Raw genomic sequence first — 18,825 nt, 5'->3', positions numbered from 1 at the left:
TTATCTTTATGTATCTGTCTGTCTGTATGCTTGTGCACATGAGTGCAGGTGCTCTCAGAGGCCAGAAGAGGGCGCCGAATCCTCCTGGAGCTTCAGTTATGGTGGGTTAGTTGTGGACCACCTGATAAAGTGCTGGGAACCAAACAGAAACCCTCACAGAAGCTGTATGCGTTTTAATCACTGAACTCTCTCTCTAATATCTTCACCATATTTTTGAAGACAACATCTCTCGCCGAATGTGAATCTCATTGACACAGCTGTACTGTGTGGTCGTTGAGCCCCTAATATTCTCCCCAGTGCTGGGGTAGTGTTTGCAATACACCTGGTTCTTATCTGGGTGCTGGGGTCTGAACTCAGGTACTTGTGCTTGCACGGTAGGCAGCTTAGCGAAAGAGCATCCCCTCAGCTTGTTTGTATGTTTGTTTTTGAGATGGGATCTCACTGTGTAGCCCTGGCTACACTGCGTAGCTTTGGTTCCACCTGTGTCTGCCTCCCGAGTTCTGCACCACAGTGCCCTGCATCCTGTCTTGCTTTTCTGAGACAAAGTATCTCACTGGCTTGCAGCTCACTGATTTGCTGAGGCTGCCTGGTTAGGGAGCCCCGGAGTCAATTTCTGCCTTTGCTGCTTATGTAGTGTTACATGGGCTTTTTCTCGTGGGCTTTGGGGTCAAACTCAGATCCTTATGCTCGTGCGAAGCATTTTATAGATTGAGCTATTTCTCTAGTTCTTCTTGTCTGTAAACCTTAATGGCCCAGAGAAAGAGTCTCGTGGTGTCCCCTTTGACCTGGAAGCTGTTAGTGGATGAAGTCACTGTACCTGTGAGGTCTGATCTGCAGCCAGGCCTCATTCTGGGAGAACTCCGGTCCCTTGCTCTGGGCTGATTCCAGATGGCAGGTTTCGTGTGTCGCTGCTCCTTCTGAATCTTCTTCGTTTTAAAGTCACATAAAAATAACTCAATTCTCTGCTGGATCATAGTCCTTGGCTGCCTTTAACACTGGCCTGTGGGAGGAGGTCCAAGCCAGAGCCATTCCCGGTCTGGGGTTCTTTCCAGGACTATGCCTAGGCCTGGGTTGCAGGAGACCCTCAGACCCTCTGGTCGGCAGGCTCCTCTGTGGCTTCTCTGGCAGGGATGCCCATTTTAGGAAATCAGAAAAACAAACAGCATAAAGAAAATAAAAACTTTGCCCCAGAAACCCCAAAACATGCTGTTTACCCAGTTGGGTCTGGGGAGAAGGGATCACATGCCCTGGTTGCTTAACTCACTCAGATCCTCTTGCATTTCTGTCTGAAGCCAGAGGGCAGGTAGTCGGTGTGGGTGTTGAGCTGGCCCAGAGGAAGGACAGGACACCCTCTGTCCCTAGCACCCCCTGCAGAACTGTCTCATCCGGAAGTGACTCAGGCCGCAGGAATGTCCAATGCCGCCCTTTCCTTGACTGACTATTCCTTACCCGGTTTCTATTTTGGGGACTCAGTGGCTGTTCACCAGTGCTAGGTGGTCCTGGACTAGGTGGTGTCTCCTCGGAGTTTCTTCACTCACTCCATGGGGGTGGGAAAAGGTGGTGTTGATGGCATTCATCCACAGATGCGATGTCGCTCATCCAGAGTGGATGGGCTGTTGGTGAGATGAGGCACCTCACCTAAATCACAGTCCTAGTCCGGAAGGTATGTCAGTTCCAAGGACCGGTTCTAAGTTTCCTTACAACCCCCATCTACCTGTTCATTCATTTGCCTACCCGTCCATCCATCCATTCCTGTCTGTCTGTTCACATATTTAACCATCCACCCATTCACCTACAAGTCCATCTGCTTATCCATCTATTCCCCCCATCCATCTTCCTAACTGTACATCCCCTTCCTGGGGAACTGGCCAGGAATTACAGACTAGGTGAGTGGTTGAATGGACAGATAGATGGATAGATGGGTGGACGGACGAGTGGTGTAAGAATATAGGAGTCTAAAGAGAAGCTGTCCCCTTTGACTAACAGCCAAGATGTGTATCAGATGGCCGAGGGCACAGGGAAGTGCCTAGGTCTAGCCTAGGTGATCAACTTGCTGTTTGGGATGGGAGGGATAGCCTCTCTGGCCTAGGTTGGCGTGCCCTTTGTGACTATCTGAAGGGTAGTTATGTGGCATTTAAGAGGGTCACTCCCTGAACACCATGACCTGGCTATGGTAAGGTGGCAACATGGGTTCTTGGGTTTGCTGCTCTTGGCAGCCCATGCGGTGTGCTCAGCTTAGCACCTCACGAAGTCCTCAAGCTAGGGCTTGCCCACCACAGGCCTCTGCCACAAGGGAGTGCCAGCCAAGGGGCACCTGTGGCTGGAGGCAGAGTGTGGCGGAGACTTAGCGGATCCAGACTCGCCTGTGTTCCCTCTTGGGACAGAGAGAGAGCATCCCACCCTCTCTCTCTGTCTACCTGTTCTACCCAGCCTTAGGAGCCTTGGAGGATGGATGGGGCTTCCGGTCCTTGGGTCCAGGGAAACCCTGTTAAGCAGGTGTGAGGTTTTTTTTTTTTGTTGTTGTTGTTTGTTTGTTTGTTTTTTAAGACAATGTTTCTCTGTAGTCCTGATTGCCCCGGTCATCCTGGGACTCACTCTATAGACCAGGCTGGCCTTGAACTCAGAGATCTGCCTGTCTCTGCCTTCCAAGAGTTGAGATTGAAGGGGTATGCCTCCACTGCCCAGCCAGGTATGGGCCGTAAGTGGTCGGTCGGATTGAATGCTAGCCCCTCTCCATCAGCAGTCCGCACTGTTTGACCTGGACCCAGACATGAACTCTCACTATGGTTCCAACTACTGGTTGCTCTGTGGCCCCAGGCAGGTTACCCTGAGACTCAGCTCCCTGATGTGTACAATGGGTCCTGTGTCAGTTGTGTGAAGCATCCAGGTGGGTGGCTGTCATCGTTCTGAGGGACAGGTGGCAACCTGTCTGGGTTTATTTGGTTCTGCTGTCCTTGGCAGGTGCAGAAGTGGGGATACACCCGTGTTTGCCACCCACAGGAAAGGGAGCCTAGCGGCCCTGTGTGACCTTTTCCCTTTGTTTCTGCCTGTAGGAGTCACGCGGACCTCCAGCGGCCGCCTCCGGAGGCTTGCGGATCCCACGGGCCCAGGTAAGCGACTCGCAGGCACATGTCTTGGCCGCCTTTGAGACCTGACTCCCTACATGACTTTCCTGGCGGGGTGAAGCCCCTTGCTGTGTTGCCTGTATTTGATGTTTCTATGCAGGTAGCCAGGCTGGGGTCTGCCACAGCTTGCCCACCACAGATAGCCACCCCCAGGCATAGGATAGAGAAGTAAGGAAGTGGGCAGAGCAGGGTGACCTTTTTGTGGTGAATAAACCTTGGAAGGGTGTCTTTGACTATGGCCCAGTCAGTGTCTGTGGACAGCTCCAGCAGTCGGCTGTTGGGACAGGGAGGGGGGTGTCACATGCTGCTCCTCCTGCTTCTTCTGAGTGTTCAAACTTCTCCCCAGTAACCGTTGGAGGAGAGGAGACAAACGGACCCTTGTCAGGGCTCTACGGCCACCTGGGAAGGAATTTCCTCTCCAAAGCGTGCAGAAGACTTTGCCAACCACAGGGTTCAACCTGCCCAGGTGCCAGTGGCTCCCTCCCTCCCTTAGTGCCTGAGGCAGAGCCCGTGTGTCTTCTCCTGCCATCTTCAGACCCCATTACAGGCGTCTCCCTTCTGGTCACCTCTGATGATCCTTCTAGTGCTGAACTGAGGGGTGTGCCTTTCTTCTGGTGACCTTTGTTTGGGGAGGATGTTGGTGACCAGAGGTGATGGGACCCGCTTCCGTAGCAAATGATATCCTTTTGGAGTCATGTTCTCATCTACGCAAGTGTGTTGGGGGCTAGCTGGGGCGAACAGAGGAGATCTATGGGCAGAGAATAGATAGTTATTGCAGACAGGGGGCAGACATCGTCACGAGACACCAGAGGAAATCCACAGTGACAAATTGTCATCAAAGCTCTTCAGTCCCAACCCCACGGAGGACTCCTTCCAGGCAGGGAGCCGCCAGGGACAAGGGCATCCCACCACCTGGGCCCGCTGCCAGGGGAACACTCCGCTGGTTGGACGATCTTGCTTTGTGTTGTGGGGAGGGTGGCCAGGAGCCACATGTGCCCATTGGCCACTAAAATGGAGGCTTTAGGCGTATTGTGTCACTCGTTGGTTTGCACAGAGTTTATTTTCAATGAAATTTAACAGAATTTGTTATAGAAATTTGTAGCTATGGAAACAGACTATTCTGGACCGACCAGGGCTGCCCAAGGCTCCAGAATTCTAAGCATCCCCCAGGCTGTGTTGCTTCTCCTAGCTCCGTCTTCTGTGTGTGGCCTGGCCCAGGGTGACTGGCTCTTCGCAGGGTGCAATGGTGACATCAGGGATGGCACTGCGTTCAGCATGTGTGTGACATAGATGGTATGCCAATGTGGCCCTGGGGTTGAGGACGTGTGTGATGTGGATGGTATGCCAGTCTGGTGCTGAGTGCCATGTGTGATGAGTCTGGGTGTCGGGAGAGGAGGGTGATGCCCCAGCTGGAGGTGGCTGGGCTGCTGAGCAATTCAGCGGTTAAGAGGCACCCCGCCCACCATAGCCATGAGACCCACTAACCACTAGCCAGCCCTACCACTGTCTGGACGCCTTGTGCTTGGGGCCCCTTGCTTTGCAGCAACTCTGCTTCTCCCTCTTCTTCTTGTTGGCCAGTCTTGACCCAAAGGGTTGGAGATAGGTGGCATTTAGGGGTTCAGGTTTTAGAGAGCTGGTACCCTTGGGCTGCATGCATGAGGTCTCCTTCTGTTGCCTCCCCAGGCTCAGGCCAGTCAGTTCTGTGCCGTCAGCATTTGGCAGCCTGGACTTGCTCGGTTTGGAAGCCTAAGGCATAATTTGCAGGAGCCTGAGGCTGCGAGCAGTGATCTCGTTTTGCATGGGGTCTGCCTGCTGACACACACAGTCTTCCCCAGGGCCTCTGTCGGCTCCCGTGGGGCACCCTGTTCTCATCTCATCTCTAAGGCCTGCCTCCCTGCTGCCGTGACCCCTGAAGGGTTCTCTGCCAGACCCCAGGTCCCTACTTGGGGACCCCCCACTTTGCCTCTGTCTTCTTTCTAACCTTGGTCACACACCCTAGCTGGTCTCCTGTCCAGGACTTTCTGTCTGCTTCCCTGGGGGAGAAATGGGGACTGTCGGGTCCATTTTCTGTTTTTTCTGAGTCATTTAGGTCTGGGCATGCGTAACCATTCAGGGCACAAGTCACAGTCACTTAGCTCAGGTGACACCCACAATAACACTTTGCATTTTCTTACTTTCCATATTTATTTATTTATATTTTTGTGGTACTTGGAATTGAACCTAGGGCCTTGTGCATACTAGACAAAAGTACCAACATTAAGTTCATTAATTAAAAAAAAAACAGTCATGGTGGTTCATGCCCAATAATCCCCACACTTGGGAGTCTGAGGGGAAGAGCTGCCTTAGCCTGGCCACACAGTCTTCAGGCTAGCCTGGCTTGCAGTGTGAGACCGTCTCAGAAGCATCCCAAACCAGCTCAGTGTGGTGGTACAGGGCTGTATCCCAGCATTTGGGAGATAGAAACTGGGGGGATCGGGAGTTTGAGGTCGTCGTTGTCTGCATAGCGAATTCAAGGACAGCCTGGGCTACGTGACCCCCCCCCCCAACAAAACAACAATTGATAGATTATAAGGAATAAGACACCCAAACACAGAGTTGCCCACCAGCCATCTCTAGCAATGAGAGGCTGCAGGGTACCCAAGCCTCCAGGAAATCTTCCCCTCACTGTATTCCTGCCGGGGTGACTGTGGAACCGGAATATAGCCTAGGTTTGGGATATCTGTGGTTTGTTTCTGGATAATCTATATCCCCTGTATACTAACAGCCTCACATAATTGCATATCCCCTGTATACTACCAGTGTCACATAATTGTTGGCTGTTTGCTTATGTCACGGCATTTAGGGGTTAGGCTGGACTGTGAAAGCCCTCATGGCCTTGACTCGCCTGTTCCTCCTGAGAGCCCATAGTTTGTCTACCCTTCGCCCTGCTAGGTTTCTGTAGATCTTTTCTCTGCTACCAACCCTGCTGGGAAGGTTCTTCCGCACGCCTCATTAGGTGGGGGGTGGGATGAACAGATGCCCACCTGTTCTGGACATTGCTACAATATCCTTCCCAGTGGCTTTCTGGTCTGTTCTCCCACCCTTCCCTCCTTCCTATGCTCCAAGCGGCCTGTCTGGGCAGACTGCCTTCATTGACCTTTGCCCTGGTTCCCACGGCTCACCCAGCATTTCCTGGGCTGACTCGGAGCTTCTCTACCTCCAGCCCCAAATCCCTGGAGCCTTCCGTGCCATCTGGTGTGTGCTTGGGGCCTGCTTCTGCCTTCCAGTACCTCTGAGGTCTGTGGCTTTGTGTCTAATCCCGCCATCGGTCGACTCATCTCTAAGATGCTTGTCTTTGCAGACGTCATTGGCTGATTACTTTGAGATAAGGTCATCCCAAACTACCAAGTCCAGGGGCTGGAGGAGAAGCCACAGGAAGGCAAAGCCAGGGGTAGGGACTATAGCACTACAGTCATAAGACGGCCTGAGAAGTGGCCAGGGACAGTTCTCCCTCACTGCCCTTCAGGAAACGTGGCTTGCCTGCACTCTGATTTTGGACTTCTGGCTTCAAAGCCATGAGAGAACCGAGTTCTGGTGTGTGAAGTGCCCCATCTGTGGATTCGCGGCACCGAGTCACATAGCACTCCGACACCTTCCTGTCTGTGCTGGACAGATGTCCCTCCCGTGAAAGGGTCTCTCCCTGACATACAGTGTGGGGACACTGATGTGAGAAGATGGGAAAGGCTCCCCCAATGGCTGTGCTCTGCCTCCCTTGGTGGGTGCCCCAGGCTCCCTTTGATCCCTTACACACCCCTTCCCTCTTTAGGGAAGCCACCTTGCTCCCATGCACGCTTGTTTGTAACTAATTGTCAACTGCTGTCTCACCTCTAGGAGGTTCCAGATAAGTGGGACCTGCCCTACGTGTCCTGTTGTTTTTCAGGGCTGTGTGTCCTGCTGTCTTGGGTGGGGGTGGGGAGCTACTGTGGGTGTGAATGTTGACAGGCCTTGTTAACACATGTGCTACATGAAGGGAGCTGGTGGAGGGAGAGGTCGCAGAGGGCCTTGCCTCTGGGCTCCTGTGGACACCCCTGGTTCATCCCTTCTGCCCCAACCCAGTGGTACCCCACGCCTGCTTTTCTTCAATGCCTGAGCCTCACTGCCTGTTTTAGAGAGGTTTCTATTTCTGTGTTAGAATGCCATGGCTAAAAGCAACTTGGGGAGAAAAGGGTTTATTTTACCTCACAGATTCTAGTCCATTACAGAAGGAAGTCAGGGCAGGAACCCAAGGCCAGCTCTGAAGCAGGGCCCATGGAGGATGCTGCTTACTGGCTTGCTCAGCCTGCTTCTTACAGCACCCAGGACCGCCTGCCCAGAGACGGCACTGTCCATAGTGATCTGAGCCCGCTCACGTCAATCATTAATCAAGAAAATGCCCCACAGGCTCGCGTACAGGCCCGTCTGATGGAGCCCTTCTCTCGGCTGGGTTTTCTCTTCCCAGATGTGTCTAAACTGTGTCAGATTGACACAAACCAAGCAGGACCCTTCCTACCCAAGTCCTCAAGCCGGGAGTTTCACATCAGCCTTGGCCTCTGCCTCTGCCCCACACAGGCCAATCCCTGACTGTTTGCCCTCTGGGGACCCTAGATGAGCCAACCATGTTTTGGGCCACGTCCCTATCTATCTTCACTGTCTCCTCAGACCTGTTTAGTCTGCTTGTTCTTCCTCTTGCAGGCTCCTTCCTGTGCATAGCTGAGTTCATGGTACCAAGTACTGCATCTGTGCCAGGGAGCAGGCTACATCCCCACCACGTATGTGTGCACATGCCCCCACACGTGTGTACACACATGATCCGATTCCACTCCCCCCTCATCTTCGTTCTCTGCCCTCACCGTGGATTCAGCACAGAGTCAATGCATCCTCGACTTGTCCTGCGCACCCCCTCTCCAACTCTCCCCGCCACACCCCCAGTGCCCTGACCTCTCTGGATAGTCACCTCTGCCTGGGCTAGCCTGCTCTCTTCCCCTCGGTTGGAGCTTTCTCTGTAAAACGGCTCCCATGTCCTGCTGGTTCCAAGTAGGATCCTGAGCAACACTGGCTGGCCTTGCCTGTTACGTTTAGTTAGGAGATGCCCGTGGCCATTCTGTCCCCTATGCAAGGGGCACATGGCTGGCGATATTGGATCAGACACTTCACAGAAGCAAGTGGGACTAGCCAAAAGAGCCCGTTTAAAACAGAAGTAGTAGACTTCTTTTACTTTGGCCAAGAAGTAGCTGTGTGTCTCCTAGAGCAGAAGGCTAAGGGAGGAGCAGGAGGAGACAGGGTTTCGGTAGTTGCTGCCCACTAGGCTCTTAGGACTGTTTAAAAAATGTTTAACTATGTGCATGTGGGGGTGTGTGTGTGTGAGGGAAGGTGCCTACAGAGGTGCCAGATCCCCCTGAGCTGGACTTAAAGGTGATTGTGGGTCACCAGAGGTGGGTGCCAGGACCCAAAATCAGTAGTCTGTGCTTTTTGTTATTGTTGTTGTTTCTGTTTTTTTTAAGACAGGGTTTCTCTGTGTACCAGAGCTGTGACTGCCCTGGAACTCACTTTATAGGCTGGCCTCAAACTCATAGATCCACCTGCCTCTGCCTCCCAAGTGCTGGGATTAAAGGCATGCACCACCATGGCTGGCAAGCAGTACGCGCCTTTAACTGCTGAGCCATCTGTCCAGCCCAGGACTATTTTAAAAATTATTTTATGTGTGTGAGCTTTGTGTGTCATTACACCACATTCACGCAATGTCCTTGGAGGTCCGAGCGGCCGCTGATCATCTGAAGCTGGAATGATTGATCGTTATGAGCCCCGATGTATGTGCTAGGAAGCAAACCTGGGGCCTCTGCGCTCTGCGCGGACAGCAAACACTCCTGAACACGGAGCTTTCTCTTCAGCCCCAGTGAACTTACGTTTTTCAAATGTTTGCTTGGTTGTTTTTGTTTGTTTGGGACAGGACCTTACTATGGGTGCAGGTTGCCTTCAAACCCGAGATCCTCCTGCCTCAGCCTCCTGAGTGCTGGGAGTATAGGCGAGTGGCTCCATGCTCATTATTAAGATGTCAGTTCAGGGAACAGAAAGCCGTGGGGGAGGGGGGGAGGATCGCTCGTCAAGATGGCTTCCTGGCCACCCGTGTCTCCCATGGCTTCCTGGCCACCCGTGTCTCCCATGGCTTCCTGGCCACCCGTGTCTCCCATGGCTTCCTGGCCACCCGTGTCTCCGATGCCAAGCAAGGCAGATGGAGCACATCTTCAACCTCGCAGTTCTTTTGGGAGGAGCTGGTTGGAACTGGCTGTGTGGTGCATTCTCAAATTCATTGTTTATCCAACAAATATTTATGGGGTGCCCACTGAGCAAGCAGAAGGCCGGCTCCCCATGGGAAGTGGGCTGGACCTCCACACCTCTTTTGGCTTCAGTTCCCATTCTGATTTGAGTCCAGCTGGGGGTGGGGAGGGGTGGGGTGGGGTGGGGGTGGGGTGTTGGGTGGCTGAGCGTGAGGACCTTAAGTGAGGAATATGGGCCATGTGGATCTGGGCTGCTACTCCTTCTTGGTCGTCTTCCACACTGACCTGGAAGGGTGCCAATGTGGCAGGTTCAGGTGGCGTGTTCTGCAAATCCTGCCACAGAGGCCCCCACCCCACTCCACCCCACCCCACCCCACCCCACTCCTGCACAGAGCTGGCCAGTATTTACTTAAGAAGGTGGATCTTGAGGTACAATAAAAAGCTGAGAGAAGCTTCTAGATAGGAATGTTATGGCCCCAGACTGGAAGCAGCTTGCTGGGGAAGCTGCAGCAGCCCAGCCAGGGCCTCTTCCGGCTGCCCACTCTGTCGGCAGGTACGGTAGCAGGATAGTTGGGCCAGCTCCAAGGCAGCAGCCTGAATGCCTTTGTTTCTAATTCAGGAACTTTGACTGCAGTGACCTGACTGGAAATGAAAGTATTTTATATATTGATTATTATTTTTGCATAGACTCTAGCTATGTAGTCCTGGCTGATCTAAAACTCACTATATAAAGCAAGCGGGGCTAGAACTTATTGTAATCCCCCTGCCTCTGCCTCCTAAAGGCTGAAATTACAAGAGTAATTTCTATGTAATTAATATACTTGACATAGAAAACTGTGTGTGTGTGTGTGTGTGTGTGTGTGTGCGCGTGCTCATGCATGCACATGTAGGTATGTATATCGGCTTGCACATGCATGTATGTGGGCATACGTGAGGGTGTGCGTGTGTGTACATGCATGCATATGTGTGCACATGTGTGAGTATGTGTGGGTGTGCATGTTTGTAGGTGTACATGTGCACACAATTGTGTGCACGCACATGTCTGCTTGTATGTGTGGCGGCCGGATAGCAAGCTTAGCTGCCGTTTATCAGGTGCCCACTACTTTTTCCTTTTTCTTTTTAAGACAGGCTCTTTCATTGTCCTGGACTTTGTTAGCCTGGGCTGGCCAGTGAGCCCCGAGGACCCTCCTGTCTGCCTCCCCAGCATTGGGATCAGGTGTGAACCACTATGCCCGACCTTTTTACATGGGTAAAGGGAATCAAACTCAGATTCTCATGCTTGGAAGACAAGTGTTTTATTGCCTGAGTATCACGCCAGGTCTCCAAATGTCATTTGTTTAAGTGGTCATTTATAGGGCCTCATAACTTGGGTTGAGTGCTCTTGAGTCTCTGCCCTGAGGGAGGGTACGAGGCAAGTGGCAGGAACCAGCCTAGAGAGATATAGTATCCTTTCTGCTGGGTTCTGTACCTCCCTCCACGCAGGACCTCCCCCTCCCCGGAGCACACCAAGAGCCCAGCCCCTTCACAACCCCTTTTCCTGTCATGTGGTCACAGCCATGTGACAGTCCTTCCTTTCCTATTCCCCTGGGGTCTCCAGGTTACCAACAGTAACTTGGGCTGCCTGACCACCTGGTACTTTTTTCTGCCCCCTCCCCCAGTGTTGGGTATGCAGATCTGTGCCCCCCAAAAGGGGTCCAAGGAACTAGGATGGCATGTTGGCATCTTAACTGGGCATGCTGTTGGATGCAGTCTGGGAAAATCCTCGTGATTTCGTGATTTTCCTGATTGCGCTCTGATGGACCTGGCTCCATAGGAGTTGACACTTTAATTCAGGGGCCTGAAGGTCCACTCAGGAGAAGTCACACCATGAGCGTTCCAGGGGCAGAGCTGTCTGGGAGAGCCAAGTCGTGCTATGGGATAGGACAGAGGGGAAGACGCAATCCTAGAAGGCTTCCTGACAGACGATAATGCCTGAGCCCCCAGCTGCTCCTTCTTTAGGTGGGTTTGTTCCCAGTGAGCTTGCCTGCAGCCTGGAGAGGATGGAAGAACTGTGAATGACATCACAGTGTGGTGTGGCCGGGGCATCCGGGGCATGGGTGTGGGTCAGTGCTTGGTGGGGGCCAGGACGCTGACCTGGGGACCGGAAGGGCCTGGAGATGTGTTGACCTAACTTCAGAGAGGCTGGGGGTGAGAGCTGGGGTTTGGGCTGGCATAGGCAGATGCTCCAGAGCTGTGTGCCGGGGGTCCTGCCTCCCCAGAAGAGCGAGCCTTGCCCTCACTGGAAAACCTGTTAAACTAAGCTAGCCCTCAGGCGCTACCGCATTTCCTGAGAGTAAGCGCCACAGTTCCTTGTGTTACCATGGAGCGGGAGGGCCATGAGTGGCTGCTGAGTTGTCCCTAAAACCTACACACACTGTGGGCAGTGAATTTCTTGGCTCTTGTAGCCGGGGCTTGCCCTCCCTCTCACCCTTTCTCGTCACAGCCTCTGCCTATGACTAATGCAGGTTCCGTCTGAGCCATTGGCGCTGCCAGGGTTTTGGTTTCAAATAACTCCCCTCATTGGGCCAGAGCACTTAGGTTTCTAGGCATGGCAGGGAAACAAACTAGGTCCTCAAAAACTGAGGGGCACAGTGACTGCAGAGACCCCAGCATGAAGCCGAGGGCATGGACGGCCTGGCATCTGCAGGAGGCACCAGCCCTGGCCTGGGCCTGCTTGCCGTCCTGGGCTACTGGTGCTCTTGGCCTCTCAAATCCTGGTTTTCTGCTGCCCTAGGAGTTGGGCCTGGGGAGTCTCGTGTGGAAGAACTGATTTCTTCTTCCTATTGTTTTGTGCTTACTGGATGTGATAGAATGAATAGACACTGTGTTTACAAGCAGAAAAACCAACAAGGAGTCTGTTGTCAAAGTCAAGAAAAAGAGTAAATAAAACCAGGCCCGGGTGGTGCACACTTGGGAGGTGGAAGCCGGGGTAGGGGGGTACAGGAGGGGGATGACATGTGGACCGGCAGGTCAGAGTCGGGGGGCCGGAGCGAACGCTCAGCAGTTAAAGAGCCCTTGTTGCTCTTGCAGAGGAGCCTGGTTCAATTCCCAGTATCCACACAGTGGCTCCCAACCATCCATAACTCCAGTTCCAGGGATCCAACACCCTCTTCCGGCCTGCTTGGGCACAAGGCACGCACATGGTACATATATGTACATCTAGACAAAACACTCAAATACATAAAGAGAGAAATCTAAACAAACATACAAAACCAGAAACCCACGATGTTCAGAGACAACCTCTGCTTCATGCTACATGCTGGAGGCTAGCCTGGTCTATCTAAGACACTGTTTCAAAAAAGTTCTTTCCCCCTGGGGGTGGGGGAGGAGAGAAGGAAAAAAAAACCCAGCCCACCATGACTTTCCTCCTGCTGCTGGGTCTGACTGTTTGAGATGGAAATGGTCTTTACTGCTCAGTGAATGGCTGATGTGCTCAGTCGATCTGCAGAGGGCACCTGCCTTGTGCTCCCCAGCTGCCAAAACAAGTTACCACAACTAACTGGTGGGATAAAGCAATACAAATGTATTTCCTCACAGCCCTGGGGCTACCAGTGTGCTTAGCATCACCACGGCTGTGTAGTGCTCGACCCTTTGGAGGCTTACAGGGAGCTGCCTGCCTCCCTCTGCCACCTGGGTGGGACTCCAGGTGTCCCTTGGCTTTTGGCCACATCATTCCAACCTGCAGTGTCTTCAACTCTCCTGGATCTGTCTAGACTTCCTTCCCTCTGTGTGGCAAACTCCTTCTCACTTTAACACCCCACCAGAAGCAATCAGACAGGAGGCTATTGAGGAGAGCCCCTTAAAATCTGTTGATTTTAAGAGACTGATGCGTAGCCACTAAGTTGACGGCTTCTGGTGGGTGTGGGGGTGGGGGTGGAGGACTCGGTTTTCTTTAAGGGTCTGGCCACTGGGAGTTTGACCATGCTCCAGTGACTGTATGGGCAACACAAATTAGACTTGGTGGGGTTTTTTTTTGTTTATTTTGGGGGAGGGCACAGGTGGGAGGCTAGGTCCGGGAAGAAGGGGAAATGAGTGTGTTGGGGTGCATAGTATGAAACTCCCAAATAATAATTTAAAAATATTATGCTGGGAAAAATACACATTTTTAAGAATTCTTTGAGAGTGTCGTAACGTATTTAGGTCATCTTCACCCCCATCTCCTTCCCTTGGCTCCTCCCAGACATAGCCCCACCTCCCTGCCCTCCCAACTTCCTGTGTTCACTCTTTTTCATTAAATAATCCATAAACTCCAGTTTTTGCTGCCCACCTGTAGGCAGAGGCTGCTTGTTCATTTCCTGGCCGCCCAGCTCCGAATAATAACACAGAAACTATATGTGGGGGCTGCGCCTTTCTCCTTTGGTGGCTCCATGGCATCTCCCTGACTCCGCCTTCTTTCCTCCTCTATCTTCTCAGAATTCCCACCTTACTCTATTCTGCCCTGCCGTAGGCCAAAGTTGCTTCATTCATTAACCAATAAAAGCAGCACATATACGGAAGGACCTCCCATACCACCTACCTACCTCTGTGTATGGCACACGGTTGGCCTACCAGGTGCCAAGCCTTTGGAAAAACCGACTCCACCCATTAACTACCATCGCTCCTCAATTAGGGGTGGGAGGCTCATGAAGCCCTCCCCCTTCCATGCTGGACACGTCGGCTTGACCTCTAGAAGGTCTTATGCAGCCAACTACAGCTGCTGTAAGTTCATCACACTGTCATGTCCGGAAGACACGGTTAGGATCCATCCTCCCTGACCTCCGGCTCTTACTGCCTTCTCACCTCTTTCCCCTGGTCCCTAGACTTTGGGGAGGGTGTGGGATGCAAATGTACGTTTGCAGCTGAGCGACTTTTCCTCTATTAATTCAGCCAGCTGTGAGTTTCTGTTTTAACCATTGTCCACTGCACAGAAAAGAACTTCTCTGTTGAATTCTTCCTCTTTCTAAGAAGTTTCTTTTCTTAAAATTATTTCCGTGTATTTATTGTGTGCTTGGGAGTTGAGTGTTGCAGAACATGTATGAAGATCAGAGGTCAGGTGTGGGTGGCAAGTACCTTTCCCACAAGAAGCCATCTCGTTGGCCCCCTTCACGTAGCCCAGGCTGGCCAAATTTGTATATATAATAATCGAAATGACCTTGATCTCCTGATCCTCCTGCCTCCACCTTCCCAGTGCCGGGATTGCAGGTGTTTACTAAACCACCTGGTTTCTGTGATTCTGGGAGTGGAGCCTGAGGCTTTGTGTCTATGAGGCAAGCAGTCTTCCAACTTAGCCACATCCCCAGCCTCAAATGTCCCCCTTAGAGACGCATATGCTGTGGCCTTTTGGGACACCTGAGTGATGGAGGACAGAGTCTTTATCGGAAGCCCCATTCCTAACAAGGCCTCAGCCATGGGTCCTAGGATGTGAATTCTTAGGGGACCAGTGGTCAACTCTTCCGGTGCCCCAGCCTCTCTCCACTAAGGCCGTTCCCAGCTCTCTCACGGTGCAGGCTGCCCTTTGAGGCTCCACTCCACGCTCCCTGGCAGGGACATTTCGCTTGATGTCTCCCAGGAGGCTAGAAATGATCTGCATACTCCCACAGGAAGATGCCTTACTGTCTAGGGAAGGGCATTTGGGGCCCTGCCCCAGGCAGGGAGAGGATAGGGCATCGTGGGCTTGGGGGTGCTTTAGCTATGGGATGGAGGATCCTGGCCTTGGGAACCCAAGCACAGTGGACAGTGTATGGCTTATCTGAAGGCTCTGATGTTTGGGTAGTGAGCACTCAGTGGCCAGGCATGAATGCTTTCCCAGGCTCGCCATGTACCCTCTCTTTTTCAAGAGAGACTGTAAGTCTGAGTGAGGCAGGATGACACATGCCCATAGTCCCAGTACTCTGGATGAAAATCGTGAGGATCTCCACAAGTTCAAGGCCAGCCTGATTTGCTTAGAGTTCCAATCCCTGGCTCAAAATACCAATAAAAACCCAAATTAATAAAGAGATATCATTTTTACAGAAACCCTGATACAAATACATGTTTTCTTTAAGTAGAGGTTGGTGAGCAAAGTCCCCCACATGCCACCAGGTTTGAATGATCTTTTGGTACAAGGATGTCCCACACCCTGGGGTCCTTCCCCCAAACCCTCCTTCTAGTACTACTGAGTCCATCAACCCAGCCAGGGCTCTGAGCAGGTGCCGAGGGCTCCTCCTACCCCTACCAGGTGAGTAGCCCCTGGACCAGGTGGCCACCAGGAAATAGAGCTGAGCCCTGGGGCCAGCCATGTTCTCAGAGAGCCGCTGAGTCTGGGGAAATTGCAGCCGGAGGACGTGTTCCCTCCCTAGGGACTGCTGAGACTGACTGACTCATGAGTATGGGGTGGGAATCTTCCAGGAAAGCCTTCAGCCAGCTCAGCCTCTTGGGAGCGCTGGGTGGGGGCAGCCTGTCGCTCTGATGCTGCAGGCTCACAGGACAAGGGGACCTTCTCAGGGTTTGTCTTGGGCAGGTATCTGGAACCTTCTCCCTGTCCTTTGGTCTGGGAGGTGACCACCGCCCACCCAGATAGGTTGCCCGTGGTGGGGTTGAGATCTGAACCTGCAGAGTGAGGTGAGGCAGGCAGGCAGGAAATAGGCTTTTTAAACGTTTAAAAGCCAAGAAAAATCACAGCATCGCTGGACGGGAGGAAAATGAAAGCCCTTGGAAGTGGCCAGGAATTTGACTCTGCGCGTTGGTTTCCAAGAGCCTAAGTTAGGCATCTCCAAGTGGATATTAAAAAGGAACAGCCAGACTCCAGCGGCGGGGGCTGGAGGGGGCGGAGAGAGGAGGCGCTGCCGGAAGCTGCATGCTGGACGGCTGAGGCCACCACACTGAAGGCCAGGCAGCTGGTCCCGTGCTCAGGGAGAGGACCCAGGGACGCCCCAGGATCCCATAGAGCCCCCTCCCGTTTTTCAGTTTCTCCCCTTGTGTTCCCTGTTCCCCCCTGTGTGGCAGAGACAATGCTACTTCAGTTTGGAGCAGAGACATATGACCACCACATGGAAATGTGGTAATTTGGATCTGTTCGTGATTGCAACAGATTGAAGAAATTAGACCAGACAAAGAGTGTTTTTGGAGGAAGAGGAGGAGGCAGAGGGAGGGAGGGTGACAGGGTGAGAAAGGGGAGGAGGACCCCTCCGGCGCAGGGGACACCGGCATCCCGTCTGCCTGCTGTGAATCCATCCGTAGGAATGGAGAGAGACCGCATCACAGGTAGGCCACGGCCCTCCTTGTCCCATGGCTCCTGTCCCCGAACCTGATCCACGTCGAGCTGTGGCTTCACCGGTGATTCGGGAAGTGAGCACCCAGGGTCAAGTTCACTTACTTTTACAGAAATATTTCCTTTTCCTGCTGACTGTTCCTCGGTGGTGAGCTGGAATGCCGCTTCCCACGAAGCCCTGCCGAGTCTGGCTTTTAATTGGAGCTGGGCTCCTCTCCTGTGCATTTCTCTCTCATTTTCCGGTATGCTGCTTTTACGTCTGTGACCACTGTGGATTTTGAGACTCAGGAAGGGTGGATGGTGGGGATGGGCTCTGCATCAGGGCCAGGGCAGCCTGGCTTGTTTGCCCATCATCTGGCCTTGGTCTTCTCCTGAAATAGCCTTGCTGGGCCGCTTGGGCAGTTGATTATAGAGGTGGTGGCTCCCAGTGCTTGGAGGAGGTGTATGCACACGTGTGCACCCTCGTGTGTGTGTGTGTGTGTGTGTGTGGCCTCAGGACATATTCGTGAGTGCACGTGGGCCATGCACTCCGGCAGTCCCCTTGGATCCGGTATAGATCCAGCAGGATCCGGTATAGATCCAGCAGTGTAAACAGTTCAAGGAAGAGAATGGGGTCTCCCTTTCCTTAGCCGTCCTAGTCAAGTTGTTCCCAGGTTAAGCTGCCAGTTCCTACTGGGACCATCAATGTCTGAGGTCATTGCTGCCTCCTCTGCCTAGAGCACCATCTGAGTCACAGCTATGGATAGTGCAGGTGGGGAATTCTAGGGATGTGACCCTTACTCTAGACTGGTGTCCTGTGGTCACGGTGAGACTAAGCCCCACCCAAAAGTGTCATTGGCCTTGGGCTGTTGGTTGCTTCTGTGTGCACACGCAGGGGCAGGGGTCTCTAAGAAGTCAGATAGAAGGAAGGAAGGCGCATCTCCTCTGAGGGATGGCCCGACCCCACCAATTCCAATACTGTGACGTATGATGCCATGTCCAAGCTGGCCAGGCATTCACTAAGAGGCAGCCACCTGGTGACTGACTGGTGGCCGTGACCCTGATGGGCACAACAGAAGACATGGGAGGGAAAACCTACCTGTGCCGGGCTTGGCATCGTGACCAGCTGGAGGTGATGGGTACAGAGCTAAAGTTTCCTGTGCCCAATTCGTAGGGGCAACATGGCAGAGAATGCCAGCAACTTCTGAGGCCTGGACAGGTGGTGCTGCGTCCCCCCCTCTGCCCTAGACTGCCTGGCCCTACACCTCCTCTGTCACCAGCTGTAAATGACAATTGTTTTAGTGGCTGGCTGGCAGGGGCCTGCACTTTTTCGTGTGGCTATGTTGGGGTGTGGGTTCTCTGGAACACTAGGCCACTGAGCCACACCCCCCCCAGCCCAATCCTCCTTCTGTGGATGACAAGACCCAGCCCAGGTGGGTGACAGCAGGGTATTTGAGAGCCTGGCATAAAGGGGAAGCAGCTCCCTGGAGACCCAGGGGTGAACGCTTGGAGCCTCACAGGCTGACCAGAGCTTTTTATACACCGGACAAAGCAACCTTTGAGAGCCGTGCATCCTGGCCCTCAGCACTCAGCCATCGCCAGTGCCCTCAGCCGAGGACAGCGCAGCACCAGACCGGAGTGGGACCTTCTGCCTTCGTTTGCTTTGAGGCAGGGTGCCTGGCCTCAGATTCCCTGTGTAAACCTGGGTGGCACTGAACTCCTGATCTTTCCAAAGCCTCTATCGCTGGGGAGCTGGGGTGCTGGGGTGCTGGGGTGCTGGGGTACTGGGGTGCTGGGATGGCAAACGTATCACACCAGGTTTACATACCACCAGGGATGGAACCAGGGCACTGTGCATGCCAGGCAAGCACTGCCAATGACTACATGCCCAGGTGGGACCTTCTGTCAGGATGGGGGATTGGGAATGGCGCTCAGCACCGTGATCACACGGGCAGGCGCTCTACACCTTCCATGCTTCCAGTCATTTACATTCTTTTTTTTTTCATTTTGAGGCATAGTCTTGCTGTGTGCCCCAGGCTGATCTTGAATCCATGGTCGTCCTGCTTTAGCCTCCTGAGTATCTAATACGCGGGCTCAGGCCACCATCCTAGGCTCGACTGGCACTTTAGGAGAGAAAAAAAAAAAGCACCTCATTTGGATG

The 18,825-nt window shown here is 53.1% G+C and overlaps 1 protein-coding gene across 2 annotated transcripts in view; it reads left to right on the top strand.

The window, feature by feature from the left end:
- Septin9 (septin 9) overlaps window positions 1-18,825 on the top strand; it is a 161,024-nt gene that overhangs the window by 18,200 nt on the left and 123,999 nt on the right. The window contains exon 2 of one of the 2 annotated variants that reach the window (XM_087909723.1): window positions 3,054-3,110. In XM_087909723.1, coding sequence (XP_087765849.1) covers window positions 3,054-3,110 — 57 coding nt within the window. Of the gene's footprint in view, window positions 1-3,053; window positions 3,111-16,306; window positions 16,679-18,825 lie in introns of those variants that run through there. The other variant, XM_087909727.1, reaches the window with a different exon arrangement.

Source organism: Myodes glareolus, chromosome 9 (genome assembly GCF_982192425.1).
Source record: "Myodes glareolus chromosome 9, mMyoGla1.1, whole genome shotgun sequence".
NCBI classification, from domain to species: Eukaryota; Metazoa; Chordata; class Mammalia; order Rodentia; family Cricetidae; genus Myodes; species Myodes glareolus.
The sequence above is the reverse complement of the archived record's forward strand: the minus strand, read 5'-3'. Positions and strand labels throughout refer to the sequence as shown.